This window comes from Chinchilla lanigera, unplaced genomic scaffold, assembly GCF_000276665.1.
Source record: "Chinchilla lanigera isolate Chin_1 unplaced genomic scaffold, ChiLan1.0 scaffold00010, whole genome shotgun sequence".
Taxonomy (NCBI): Eukaryota; Metazoa; Chordata; class Mammalia; order Rodentia; family Chinchillidae; genus Chinchilla; species Chinchilla lanigera.
The window spans coordinates 32,275,499-32,289,260 of NW_004955411.1; the positions used below are offsets into that span (position 1 = coordinate 32,275,499).

General features: G+C 46.0%; 1 protein-coding gene and 1 pseudogene across 1 annotated transcript; both read right to left on the bottom strand.

The window, feature by feature from the left end:
• LOC106147836 (translation initiation factor IF-2-like) lies at positions 1-2,069 on the bottom strand (the record flags this gene model as incomplete). Its single annotated transcript, XM_013510793.1, is given in 1 exon segment — positions 1-2,069. A coding segment is annotated over 1 exon segment (445 nt), but the record flags the coding sequence as incomplete, so codon positions are not given.
• Positions 2,070-12,446: 10,377 nt separating this feature from the next.
• LOC102022898 lies at positions 12,447-13,165 on the bottom strand (annotated as a pseudogene).
• Positions 13,166-13,762: the final 597 nt, after the last annotated feature.

Here is a 13,762-nt window from a genome sequence, read left to right on the forward strand (position 1 = left end):
GGCGTGCAGGCTCGCACAGGCGCCGGGAGACTCCCACACGGGACCCGGACCGAACACGAGAGCCACACACGCCGCTCTCGGGGCCGGGCCGAGTTTCCTTTGTTTCCCGGGACCTGCCATCTTCCCCCCGAAAGAGAAGTGGGGCTCCGGGCGCCCGGGACAGCGCCAGCCCCAGCGCCGACTGCGGACGCACCGCGGCGGGGTCCCTGGCGCTCGGTTTGTCAGATGCCCGCCGTGGAGTCGGGGGACCTGAGTGGGCTGGGGCGGGCAGGACAGGCCCCCCGCGGACCGGGACCGGGGATCGCGGGGACCCCGGGTGCACAGAGGTCTGCGATCGGCCCGGGGGCGCCCCGTCCCCCAGCCGCTGGCTTTGTTGCAGGGCAGCCCAGGTCCGCATCCTCTGGGCAGCTGGGAGGCGCCGCGGGCGCGGACCGAGGCCGGACATTACAAAGGACAGGGTTTCGGTCACCTGCCCTCCAGCCTAGCTCGGGGACTGGACGGGGTGACGCCCCGCCCGGGACTCCTGACCCCTTCCTGGGCGCTTCCCTGCCCCCTGGGGGCAGCACCACTCCCACCCCAGGGTCCGCCTGGAGCCGCGGCTCCCGCGAATCCCCACCTCCCGAGCCACACTTCTTCCGTCTCTGCTGTTGCGGTGTACTTGTTTGTCACGCCTTTAAAGAGCAGACGCTTTCCGGGATAACGCCACTACTTTTCCACAGTTGCCATTAAATAATTTAACGAACTGGCGCAAACACATTAGTCATCGTTCTGCAAATTTTAATGGAATATTTTTTCAAATTATTTTATTGTGAAGCCCTTAAAGCAAAACTTGGCATCATTCTACCGATGGGATATTTTCTGGTTTAAAATTTTTAACTTCTGGGCCGGATCCCTTTTTATTTTAGGTTCAGCCCAAGGTTTTCTTTGTTTTGTGTTGTTTTTTTTTTTTTCCCAGTCTTTAAAGCAAAACAGATCAAGCCCAGGGAGGGTGTGAATTTGCTGGAATTTCACTTTTGCAGAACTGTCTGGTAAAAGCAAGGTTGGCTTTGTGAAAGCGAAGTGACAATGAAATCGGCAGTAGTGGCCTGCGACGGGACCTTTCTCAGTAACTTTCCACGCTCGGTGTGCTTGGGAACACAGGAATTTCTGTTGAGCACCATTGAACTGTCCAGTTTCACAGTTACCAGTTACCACACTGTATAGAAATGCAGCGTCTCCGCCCAGCTGGCCAGTCCTCTCCCCAGGCTAAAGAAGGACCAGTGGCAACTCAGAGGGCCCGCCCTTCACAGCATGCTTGTTGAACTAATGCTGGTATTTATAGGATCCATTTATTTTGTGCTTTATCCTCTCCTCCCTTCCTCCCCTCCTCTCTCCCACCGCTCCCCGCTCCACTCTCCCTCCCCTCCCCCCAACTTGCTATTAGCATAGGAACTGGACTCCCGGAGAGGTTAAGAAGGCAGCCTCTGGTGTCAGTCTGCCCCAGTTCCTACGCTGGCTGTTTTCTGTTTTTTGTTTTTGAGACAGGGTCTCACTATGCAGCCCAGGCTGGCCTTGAACTAGTGGTGATCCTCCTGCCTCAGACTTTTGAGTGCTGCTGTGCTACTTTTATTTGAGGCAAAAAGCCTCAGTTTGTTTATCTGTAAAATGGAGGTGATACCTTTATTAATGCATTATTAAAGTTTCTGTGTATGTATGTATGTATATGTGCGTGTATTATAACAGTGTCTGTGTTACAGTGGTAACTGTCACTTGGTATTTGCTCCTGCATGGAAGGTGTCAGGAGCCAGAGGTGCCCACCTTGTTTGCAGCTGTGTGATTCACAAGAGAAATATTAGGCTGCAAATAATACCCAAAATTAGTGAGGCACTTGGGATCTATGCTTTGAAAACAATCTCCTCTCCAGCCCAAGAGGCTGCATAACTCACAGACCAAGGCTCCCTTCCCCTTGGCTGGCGGAGGAATTGCCCCTGGGCCTCCTCCTGTGAATGCTGTCCAGGAGGCTAGCAGAGGGAGAAGCATCCTGGTTGCTGGCTGATCCAGATGGATCTTCTATACAGCTAAAAACTCAAGAAACCTGTTTGAAATTTTTCCTTTGGACCGGGCGTGGTGGCGCACGCCTGTAATCCCAGCACTCGGGAGGCTGAGGCAGGAGGATCGCTGTGAGTTCGAGGCCAACCTGGGCTACAAAGTGAGTTCAAGGCCAGCCTGAACTGGGTAGCGAGACCTTGTCTCAAAAATAACAAAAAAAAAAAAAAAGAAAGAAAGAAAGAAATTTTTCCTCTGGGCTTCTTTCTCTGCGGTTGGGGGCAGTTTTGATTTTTTGAGACAAGGTCTTGCTATGTAGTCCAGGCTTGCCTCAGACTTGCCCTGGACCCCTGGGCTGGCCTCAAATTCACGATTCTCCTGCCTCAGCCTCCACAGTGTTAAGATTATAGGTCTGTGCCACTATACCTGGGTTTCTTTTTTTAATTCTTTCTTCCTACTTTTCCTTCTTTTCTCCTGGTTTTCCACAGTGTATTTGCTTTTCCCTTAGCCGGTAACCGTTCATGCAACTAGACTAAATGAGAATCTTACCAGTCAAGTTTTTCTCTCCTTTTTCCAGCTTAGGTACTGGGGGTTGAATTCAGGGCCTTCACACTAAGGCCCTTTAGAGACAGGATCTTGCTAAGACACTAAGTTGCCCAGGCTGGGCTCAAATTTGCAATCCTCCTGCCTCAAGCTACCAGAGTGCTGGGATTACAGCCTGCACCCCCATACCTAGTTAAGGTTATGATCTTAACTGAGTTCATGTGTATATGAGCAGAGTGCTTGGCACACAGCAGGGACTCACTAAGCTGCCACTTCTCCAGCCATATTCATTATAGCGTGGCTTTTTAAATCTTTCCTGTGGCCGGGCATGGGGGCGCACGCCTGTAATCCCAGCACTCAGGAGGCTGAGGCAGGAGGATTGCTGTGAGTTCGAGGCCAGTCTGGGCTACAAAGTGAGCTCAGGGCCAGCCTGAACTGCATAGCAAGACCCTGTCTCAAAAAGACAAAAATAAATAAATAAAATAAAAAATAAATCTTTCCTGTGCATAGCACTTGCTCTGCTTTGAAGCAGCCTTCCAGGTGGCATTTCATCTGTAAGGTCAGTAGGGCTAAAAAAAAAAAAAAAAATGCTGGGGATATAGCTCAGAGGCATAAGTGCTTGCCTGACAAGCCTGAGGTCATGAGTTCGATTCCCGATATCAAAAAAAAAGGTCAGTAGGGCTGACGGCTTTGGTATCATTTCATTTGCGAGGCAGACAGAAGCTAAGCAGGTTACCGTAGGCCACACTGCCAGTTACAACAGACCTAGCCTCGCAACAAGGTTGCCTGACGCTGTTCCAAATCTTTCCTTCTCTGCCACCACAACAGAGACAATGCACTGTCTGCCCAGGTCCTCTACACTAGCACTCAATCAATATTTTCTGGTTGACTGGGCTGATACTAAAAGAGCAACCTAGTTTTGTCTTGAAGATAAAATAATAAATTTTCTGGAGAAAGAGAAGATAACGGGTTATATTAGCTGACATTTTAGCAGTTTTCAGCAAAATGTTTATGAAATATAATATGAATCCAATAAAGGATATTCCTTCTGTGCTTTATCACACAAAATGTAGTTGGAGGGGTCTGGGTTGGTAATCCTACCTACATGGGAGGTAATCCTAGCTACATGGGAGGCTGAGGCAGGAGGACTGAAAGTTGGAGCCAGCCTGGGCAACTTAGGAAGCCCTATCTCACAAAGGGGCAGGGGTGCTGGGAGTGTAGCTAGTGTGAAGGCTCTGGGTTCAGTCCTCAGTACCTCAGAACAAAACCAAAAAAAAGGTGTCTGGAATCACGTTTCAAGTGGCTCGTACAAAATGATATTCCTGCATTTGGCTAGCACTGAATACTTCGCTTGACCCGGTCTTTAGCTACGTTTTGGCCGCCTTCCAGCCTGCTCCAATTATGAGACGGCAGCGAAGGACCTCCTTTCTGACAGGAGGTCCTCCTCCTGCACGGTAAATCAGCGGGAGTCCCGGCCCGACTCTCTGTGGGGACGTGCTGCCCCCTGCTGCCCACAGGCGGCCCCAGTCAAAACACAATCTCTTTTCTGCGCGGACTTCATTTAAAAGCCCTGAATTTTTGAAGCCTCATGAAGTTAATAAGCCACAATGAGGTTCTCTCACAATTGGTTTTTTTTTTTCCTCCTCCAGATTTACTCAAATTCTCTCAGGTCTTAAGCTTCATCTAACAAGAAACAAATATAAAGAGAAAGCATGTGACTATTTTTAGATGTAAATTGAGTAAAAGATGCCTACCTCTAAGCATCCTAAGGTTTTAGTTGTTTTTGTTATTTAAAGAAACAAAAGAAAAAGAAGGAAATTTAGAATCTCTTTGGCAGCGCACCCTTGTAATCCCAGCACTTAGGAGGCTGAGGCAGGAGGTCACCATACAAAGTGAGGTCAGCCTGGGCTACACAGTGAGTTCAAGGCCGGCCTGAATTACATAATGAGACCCTGTCTCAAAAACCTAAAACAAAGAAAAAAGGAAATTTAATCTCTTTGCCCAAAATTTAAATGCAATGTCTCCATTGTGTTGGCTATGTAAAAAGACAGCCCCTTGGCTCCATGCTGATGAGATTATGGAAAGGATTTAACATTTATCAGTGTTAATATGGCACATCCCCTTTAAGCTGGCAATTCTATCTTTACGGATTTAGCTTATCAATAAACTTGTACAACTGCAAAAAGGTATGTGTTGAAGCATTTATTGCAGCATTGTTTTTAACAGCAACCGATTAGAAATCGCCTAATTACTCAAAAGTGGAGGCCTGGCCAAAGAAATGACAGCATATTGGACTGTAAGATATTATGAAGTCATTTAAAAGTGCAAAAGAAGCTGGACGTGGTGGCGCACGCCTGTAATCCCAGCACTCGGGAGGCTGAGGCAAGAGGATCCTTGCGAGTTCCAGGCCAGCGTGGGCTACAAAGTGAGCTCAAGGCCAACCTGAACTACACAGCAAGACCCTGTCTCAAAAAGACAAAAAAATTAAATTAAATTTTTAAAAAGTGCAAACAAGCACAATCTGTACTGTTGGAAATAAAGTCTCAGGTGAGAAAAGCAAGATTCATAACAGTGCCACAGTAGGCTATGGTGTTTTAAAAAGTCAAAGAATTTCCAAAGAACTTTGAGAAACATAGTCCTTATCACTGAGAGGAACTGAGTGATTGGGACACAGAACTGAGAAGCATTTTCCAGTGCAGACCCGCTTATTCTACTATTCACAAACAGATAACACAATTTAAATAAATTAACAAGTCAATACATCCTGCGGTCTTCTCCCTAACTCCCAAAGAACTAGTGTGCGGAAGAGCCAGCTTCCTCCACCCCCAGGAGCCTCCTTCGCACTGCCTCGGACTGTCCATCCTTTGACAACTGGGAGATCCCGCTCCCTCTGTGCGCCCAGAAGGCACACACACAAAAGCTTCCGGTAAAAACGAGCTCCAGAAAAATCACTTGGCAAACAGCAGCTCCCGGTCTTGCTCTCCCCACTGCTGCCGGCCTCGAAGCAGGAGGCTGTGGAGGGAGCGCAGCCCGCTGGGCACCGCCGCCTCCGGGAAAGGCCTGCGCTGGGGGCTCCTCCCCCGGCAAGGAGCTCCGCGATTCTCCGCCCACCGTGGGCAGGAGGCCGAGTCAAGGCCCACCTGGGACAACTGCCTTCTAGCATAAATGAAATCCCACTTCTGTCTCAAGAAAAGTCCAGACTGTTAGCGGGCAGTGGCCATTAGCCAGCCTGAGGGGCAAGGGCGGAGGGCAGGGTCCAACGCAGCAAAGTGTTGCCTGGGAAGGAAGGAACTGTCTCCTCCAGAGAGGCTCCACAGCCACCGCGTCTGTGGCTATGCGGAGAGGGTTTTAATCTTTCTAACAAAATATAATTTTCAGGAGAATATTCTCCTGATAACTTCCATCACTGAACTTAATAAACTGGCCATAACACTTTAAAAAAAGAGAAAGAAAGAAAGGAAGGAAGGAAGGAAGGAAGAAAGAAAGAAAGAAAGAAAGAAAGAAAGAAAGGAAGGAAGGAAGGAAGAAAGAAAGAAAGAAAGAAAGAAAGAAAGAAAGAAAGAAAGAAAGAAAGAAAGAAAGAAAGAAAGAAAGAAAGACACATTTCTAACCGTGAGCTAGGTCTCAGGCAATCCCACAGAGCACAAGGACATTTTAAGGCTACACATGGTGCCTGCTCCTTCGGATACCTGCCCGTCCGGCCCTCTAGTTCCACAAGGCATACAGCATTCCTGGCTGCCAGTGATACCAGGAAAGGAACTGTTGGGTGTTTTGTTTTGTTTTGTCTTTGTGTTTGTTTTTGAGACAGGGCCTCCCTATGTAGTTCAGGCTCCCCATGAACTCCCTTATGTAGCCCAGGCTGGCCTTGAACTCTCATTCATCCTCCCGCTCCAGCCTCTCAGTGCTGGGATTATATGCATGTGTCACAACACTGGGCAGGGAACTGTTTTTTAAAGACCCTCCTGTGCTGGGCTGGGACCTTGTTTAAATTAAGAACATATAAAATTCTTCTGTGATGAAAGCCCCTGAGGAAACACTGACCATCTAAAAAGGACAGGAAGACGTTTTCCAATTCCAAAGTCACTTCTAAGCAAGGTGCTGATAAGTACCATCATCACCCTAGTTCCTTGCATTCCAGGAGTAACTTCTTTTTTTTAAAAGAGAATAAAAAAATAACAAGAGCTGGGCATGGTGGAGCATATCTGTAATCCCAGCACTCGGGAGCCTGAGGCAGGAGGATTGTTGTGAGTTCGAGACCAGTCTGGGCTACAAAGTGAGCTCAAGGCCAGCCTGAACTGCATAGAGAGACCCTGCCTCAAAAAGACCAAAAAAAAAAAAAAAAACCAAGAAAGACAAAAACAAAACACAAAAACAATAAAAATGATACAGGATTTCAAAACAAAATGATAGGAATTAACAATGGTTGTTATATTACGTACTGTTATCTTCAGGGAAGTTGCCCAGACCACCAGATGTAAGAATACAAGATGGATCAAACAATTAAAGAGCAGGAAAAGTAATTTTAAAAAACCTTAGAAATGATACAGAGCTTCACTAAACAAGATGGTAGAAATTCAACAATGGTTGTTATATTACGTACTGTTATCTTCAGGGAAGTTGCCCAGACCACCAGATGTAACAATACAAGATTGATCAAACAAGTAAAGAGACAAGTAATAAAAAAAATTGGAAACAATACAAACTTCACCAAACAAGATGGTAGAAATTCAACAATGGTTGATATATTGCATATTGTTGTCTTCAAATTAGTTGTTCAGATTACCAGATATAAGCATGTAAGATTGATCAAGAAGAAAAAAGAAAAATAAATAAATTTTTTAAAATAAAATTTAAGCATTAACTGTTCCTTTCATTAAACCAATAGACATTAGCTGTATAATTATCCCAATTATACATATATATTTTCCCTTCCTTTCGTTCTTTCTCCTTTCCCTCATCCCAGTTGTTCCTTCCCTTTGAGCAATTTCTTTCCTTTTCACAATATCTGTTATACCTTTTGGGTTTTATTCACTCTTTCAGGTTCTTACACTAAGGAAACAACACAATGTTTACGCATGCAGGTCTGATTTATTTCACTTTTGTATATGGTCTCTAGTTGCATCCATTTACCTATAAAAGCCTCAAGTTTATCTTTTTGTATAGCTGAGTAATACTCCAGGAGTAACTTCTGTGTGCACCCAAAGCCATCTGTAGTGGACTGATAACTGGTGGTCAACTTATTACCCAGCTGAACTGAGTAAGCGTGGTGCTGGGTGTGGGAGGCCCACTTGGGGACTGTTGTCCACAGCATAAGAGGCAGACCTGGAGAAGAAGAAAGGCTTTTGGGAACTAAAGAGGTTGTTGGGAGCGAGGAAAGGCTGTTGGAGCTGGTGGAAGCTGTAAGCAGCTGTTGGTTTTGGAGGAGCTCGTCATGCTGGCTTTCCTGATGAACTCAGCTGTTTTCATCCTCCGAGGAGCTTGGGACCTTGTTGGCACTAAGAATAACTTCGGTTCACTTTAGGGGAGCTCTGGTCCTCACTCTGAGCATCACTTCCTGGCCCCAGACGGGAAGATGGTTCACTGCCAGTCTCCTGAGAAGCTTGCTGCATTGCCTTCCATGATGGGAACTCAGCCATCTTGATCAGCGGAGGAGCTCAGGACCTCACTGTTGCTAGGGATGGTGGTGGTACCTTTCGGGGGAGCTCTGGTTCTTCTGAGCGTCGCTTCCTGGCTCCAGTTCATATCCCTCAGCCTGCTATCCTGCTGGCACAGACTTCCTAGATTCCACCACTGACCTTTGGGCCTTCCCAGCCCAGATCCATGAATCAAGCCTACATGAAATATTGTTAGAGAGTTGGACTTGTGGGAGACACTGTTGTGAATTCTAGATATTCCGATGGACTCATGCAAGTCATTATCGTGGGATCCAGGCCCTCAGCTGGATTCTTTGGTCTTTAGTGTGTGGACAGATTTCCTGCACTCTCTGTATATGATTCTTTGGGTGGCTACTATAAATAATCTTATAAACTGTGTCCTGTTTTATACTGTTTCACCTTGCAAAATACCCTCAAACCAACACACCATCCAAAGATGCCTCAGGGCACTGCAATAATCACTCTAGAGCATCGTTAAGGTAAATTCTGCCTATGTTTCTGCACAGCCTGTCCGTCTTGACTGAATTATTTCACCAAGGACACAAAGAATTGAGGACTAAGGATGTGAGGGACAGGTCCTTGTTACTTTAGGACCCAGCTTCTCTGAGACAAGACCACAAAAGTGCTACATCAGCCAGTCTGGTGACACATGCCTATAATCCCAGCACTCTGGAGCAGCAAGATCAAAAGTTTAGTCCAGCGTGGGCAACCTCTTGGCTTAACAAAACACTGTCTCAAAATTTAAAAATAAAGCCAGGCACTGTGTTGCATACCTGTAATCCCAACACTTGGGAGGCTGAAGCAGGAGGATCACCACAAGCCCAACCTGGGCTACATAGTGAGTTTGTGGCCAGCCTGAACTACAAGACAGCCTAAACTACTGAGACAGAGAGAGCCTGTCTCAAAAAACAAAACCAGCTAAAAGTTAAAAATAAAAAAAGGACTGGGAGGGACGGGGCACAGTGCTTGCTTGGCAAGCATAGGGTCTGCGTTCGATTCCCAGTATCAAAATCAACAAACAAAAAAAGGACTGGGGATGTAGTTCAATGCAAAAACCTTGGGTTCAATTCCCAGTACTTCAAAACAAAAAATTACTACATCATTTGCTATTTGCAAGCCAGCCCTAAATTTTATGATTCTCTACTTGGAAATAGAGACACCTAGAGAGAAGGAAGCATATGCATATATTACATATATGATTTTTCAGTCTCACTTCTATGGCCCTTTATTTTCTCAGGGTTTTTTAGGTTTTGAATTGTGGGTCCGGGTGCTGAGTGCGAAACCCTCACATGTTCAGCAGGAGCCCCAAACCCTCCCGGCCCCTCTCTCAGAACTTTCACTTTCTGTTGGTTCTAAGGCAGGTGGGACCCTCGTGCAGTGAGAGCTGCACAATTTTTAGTGTCCTGGAAAACTGGATAAATTATTTGTATAACACAAAGGACAAAGACGTGTCATGTCCGTGACCAACCCCCCCCACAATGAGTGTAACCCTTATGCGCTGCAGACCCGGGGTGAGGAGGAAGGCGCAGGGATGCATTTAACGACATGTTAACATTGAGCCTGAAACAGGAGTCTCTCCAAATCCTCTCCAAATCTGTCAACGCAGCTCCTCCAGGGTTCCCCTCTGCAAGATCCGAAGCAGATGCCGACTCACAAGCGGCTTGACTTCGTTTTAAGACGTCACTCTAAGGAAGATGCGTGCTGTTGGAGCAAGCTATTGCACAGCACCAGACGAAGTTCAGCAGCCAGGCTGAAGCGGTACTTCTGTGCTGAAACCACATATCGGCAGCAGATCTCTGAGTTTTAAAAAAAAGGTTTCCCTGTGAGCTGAAATAAACCTTTCTTCCTTAAAAAAAAAGTTCCTCACAGTATTCTTTTCTATATTTCTTCTTTTCCAGATAAGCGTATTGTATGTCCAATACAGAACAAGTTGGAAAATGAAGAAAGGTATAATCAAGAATATCACAGTCACTCATAGTCCTCTAATCAGAGGTAACCACTAACAAAACAGTTTTAATACTACCTTCACTCAAGGCCTTAGACTCAATCCCCAGCACTGAAAAAGTGTGTGCATGCGTGTGTGTGTGTGTGTGTGTGTGTGTACATATATCTATTTAGAGCTTGCTTATTTGCTCAAATGAGGAGCCAATATAAGGAAGTTTTTATACTACTTTTTTTCACTCACAAAAAACACTTTAAAATTCAGTTACAAAACCGTGCTCACATTCCTGTGAGGTTAATGAAATAACTGGAGTGACCTGTGCAGTCTGGCAGCCAGGAATTCTGCATAATCTGAATCCAGCCAGGTCCGGCCAGCAAGCTGATGCTGGTGGCATTTACTGCTCCGTGTAGTGAAGGGATGGTTCTGGATTTGTGGTCAGCACAGCTTCCGGGACAGCAGCAGCCATTCCTAATACCTTAGGGCCAGGAGGACACTGGGGGCAGAAGTACCTGCTTTTCAAGAAGGGGTGTTAGCCGGCCATGGTGGTGCAGGCCTGTAATCCCATCACTCAGGAGACTGAGGCAGGAGGATCACTGTGAATTTGAGGCTAGGCTGAACTACACAGCCAGGCCCTATCTCAAAAAAAATAAAAAAGGGGGATATTTTTCCTGAATCCCATTGGAGAAGGAGACCTGGTGAAGACCAGTAGCAATAGTGTTCTAGCTGAATCTACATTCTCCCAGGTCAAAGTGTTCCTTACACTGTACTAGAGTCATTGTGTGCTTTTTGAAAAACATTCTATGAATCATATTATAACGTGTAAGATTCTTTCTAGTTGGACATCTGTTCCTACATAATTAACCTCATAGCAAGCATCCTTCTGACAGTTTTCATTTCTGGTTGTTTTGCTTTCTTTTGTTCTTGGTTCTAGGGCCTTTATACTGAGCTCCTCTCCAACCCTGTTTAAATGTTTTAAATTTTGAGACAAGGTCTCGCCAAGTCCATAAATTAATCTTCACGCTTCAGCCTCCCGGAGTGCAGGGACTACAGGCCTGTACCACCATACTTGGCTCACTTTTGGTTTTATTTTTTGCAATACTGAGGATTGAGCACAAGGACCTGTGCATGCACGGCAAGTGCTTTACCACTGCGCTACAGCCCAGCCCTTTTTAGTTTGAGAAAGGGTCTCACTAAGTTGCCCAGGCTACCTCAAACTTGCAACCCTCCTGCCTCAGCTTCCCAAATAGCTGGCATTATAGGCATGTGCCCCCACACCCAGACACTTCCAGGTATTTATGATACATTCCTAAAGTGCAAGTCTAGGTCTGGAAACAACACAAAACTGCCCTCCAGAAATGTACACTCACAGTTTTGGGTGTGAGACTGCCTAATCCACAAACCTTGGCTAAATGTGAGATTTACAGTGCAAAGTTTTTTTTTTTTTTTCTGTGTAAGTGTTTTATAAAAAAGTTAAATTTACCAGTGTTACAAAAAAAAAAAATCTCCAAGTGATTTCAGTCCATTAGAACAAAACAAACAGCACTGGGCAGGCTGTGCTGCTTTTCCCCACACTAACCCCCAGCGGTATTGGGAGAAAAACATCCCTCATTCAAAACAAAACCCTCTCCTCCATCTTTGTTCAACTTCCACCACCTACTACTCCAGGGAGCACCTAAAAACAGGAGAAAGACCCAGCTGGTTGTGGTTTTTAGCCTGCTGGTCAACCAAGGCTCACACCAAGGACAATTGTCAGGAATACTGGCCTCTACTACAACTGATTCCCAAATTCAGGGCCAGATTTCTAGAAGCTTACAAAACATCTTCAAGGCTTCTCCAGGGAGGGATCTGAGACTCCTTAAAAGATGTAGCAGGGAGGTTCTAAGCAAAAACACAGAACACCTTGTAACCTATGAAGTCTAAACCAGCAGCAGGCACCAAACTATGGGAGGAGGAATCAAAAAGGTGCTTAGCTCCCCTTTTAACCATAAGGCCGAAGGAGGTAAAGAAAACCAAGGGAATATCTGACCTCAGCTGTCTTGTGAGAAATGTGCATGTTTTTCACCAGGCCACCTCTGCCTTGATTGGAGGACAACTCCAGTACACAGAAGTGGTTAAAGGGTATGTTTGCTACCTACTTCTAGCTGGATAAAACTGCCATCGAGGACAGCCTGGTCCTTCGTGGCTTTATGGAGGCTTTCTCTCATTATTAAGCAGGGTGCTCCATAGTACAGAAATTCTCAGTAACTTTGTCACTGACAAATCTTCAACAGCGGTGCCTCAAAAATCACCCCAGGAGATGACCACTGCTCTGCGGGGTCAGAGCTCACTCCGGTCAACGGGCTTCTTGCCAGACTTCCGCAGCAACTCATTGGCTTTAGAAAAATGTCGACAGCCAAAGAATCCTCTATACACTGACAACGGGGAGAGATGAGCAGTCTGCAGGACATGGTGCTTCTTCCTGTCGCGGGCACTTCCCTTCTTCTGAGCGTAAGAGCCCCGGAGCAAGAAGACGGAGTCGTTCAAGTTCTGATTGAGCCAGGACACGACAGCGTCAGTGAACCGCTCCCAGTCTCTTCCCTTATATGAACTGGCTTGATGGGCCCAGACGGTGAGGACAGCATTGAGCAGGAGGACACCTGGTTTAGCCCACCCAGATAAATCTCCATGGCCAGGATGAACAAAGCCATCTATCTATGTCTGTATGTTGGCAGCTTTTTATAGATGCCTTCCAAACTGGGCAGGGGTGGAACAGGTCTTTGGACACTACAGCAGAGCCCGTGAGCTTGACTGGGTCCATGATAAGGATCCTGTCCCAGCATGACAACTTTCACATCTCGTACGTCACACACTGGGTCCAGGTGAAGACTTGGTGTGGAGGTGGATAAACAGTGTCATGTTTTCTTTCTTCTGCAACAACTCCCATTAGCTTTATAAAGTACGGCTTCCCAAACTCTCCGTTCAGGTGCTTCTTCCAGCTGTCCCCAAAGCCCATGGGCACGTTTCAGGCTTCTTTCTCTGGATGTGGCCCAGTCGCTCAGGGCTCAGCAGCAAGGAGGGCGGCATGCCGGGCTCGTCCAGCCCAGCCCAGGCCTTCTTGGTAGGGCTGGCCTGCAAGGGTGGGTTAGGAACCGCAGCAACCGCAAAGTATACTGTCTAACTTCACAGGAGAAAGAAATCTCATCCTTTTGTTTGTTTGTTTTTTTAAAGAGTAAAAGAAGGATAACAATAATGGGGGGGCTTACCAAATTACAGACAAAGTGGTAGGAAATTATCAATGGTTATTGTTTTACATATTGTTATCTACAAGATAGTTTCTCAGGAAAACAAATAGACAAATAATAGTGAGTTACAGACAAAAGAGGTAGGAGATTATCAATAGTTGTTGTACTCTACTTAGGTATCTTCAAAAGAAAATAAATAGAACTATACATGAGTGACCTATTGAATAATCATTAACTATTCTCAATGGTTGTTGTAGGAAACACATAATAATAAACATGCATCCATTTGAAATAGGATAGGAACAATACAAACATTACAGAGTTATGGATAGATTAGTAGGAAAATATCAATGACTGCTGTAATACATGTTGGTATC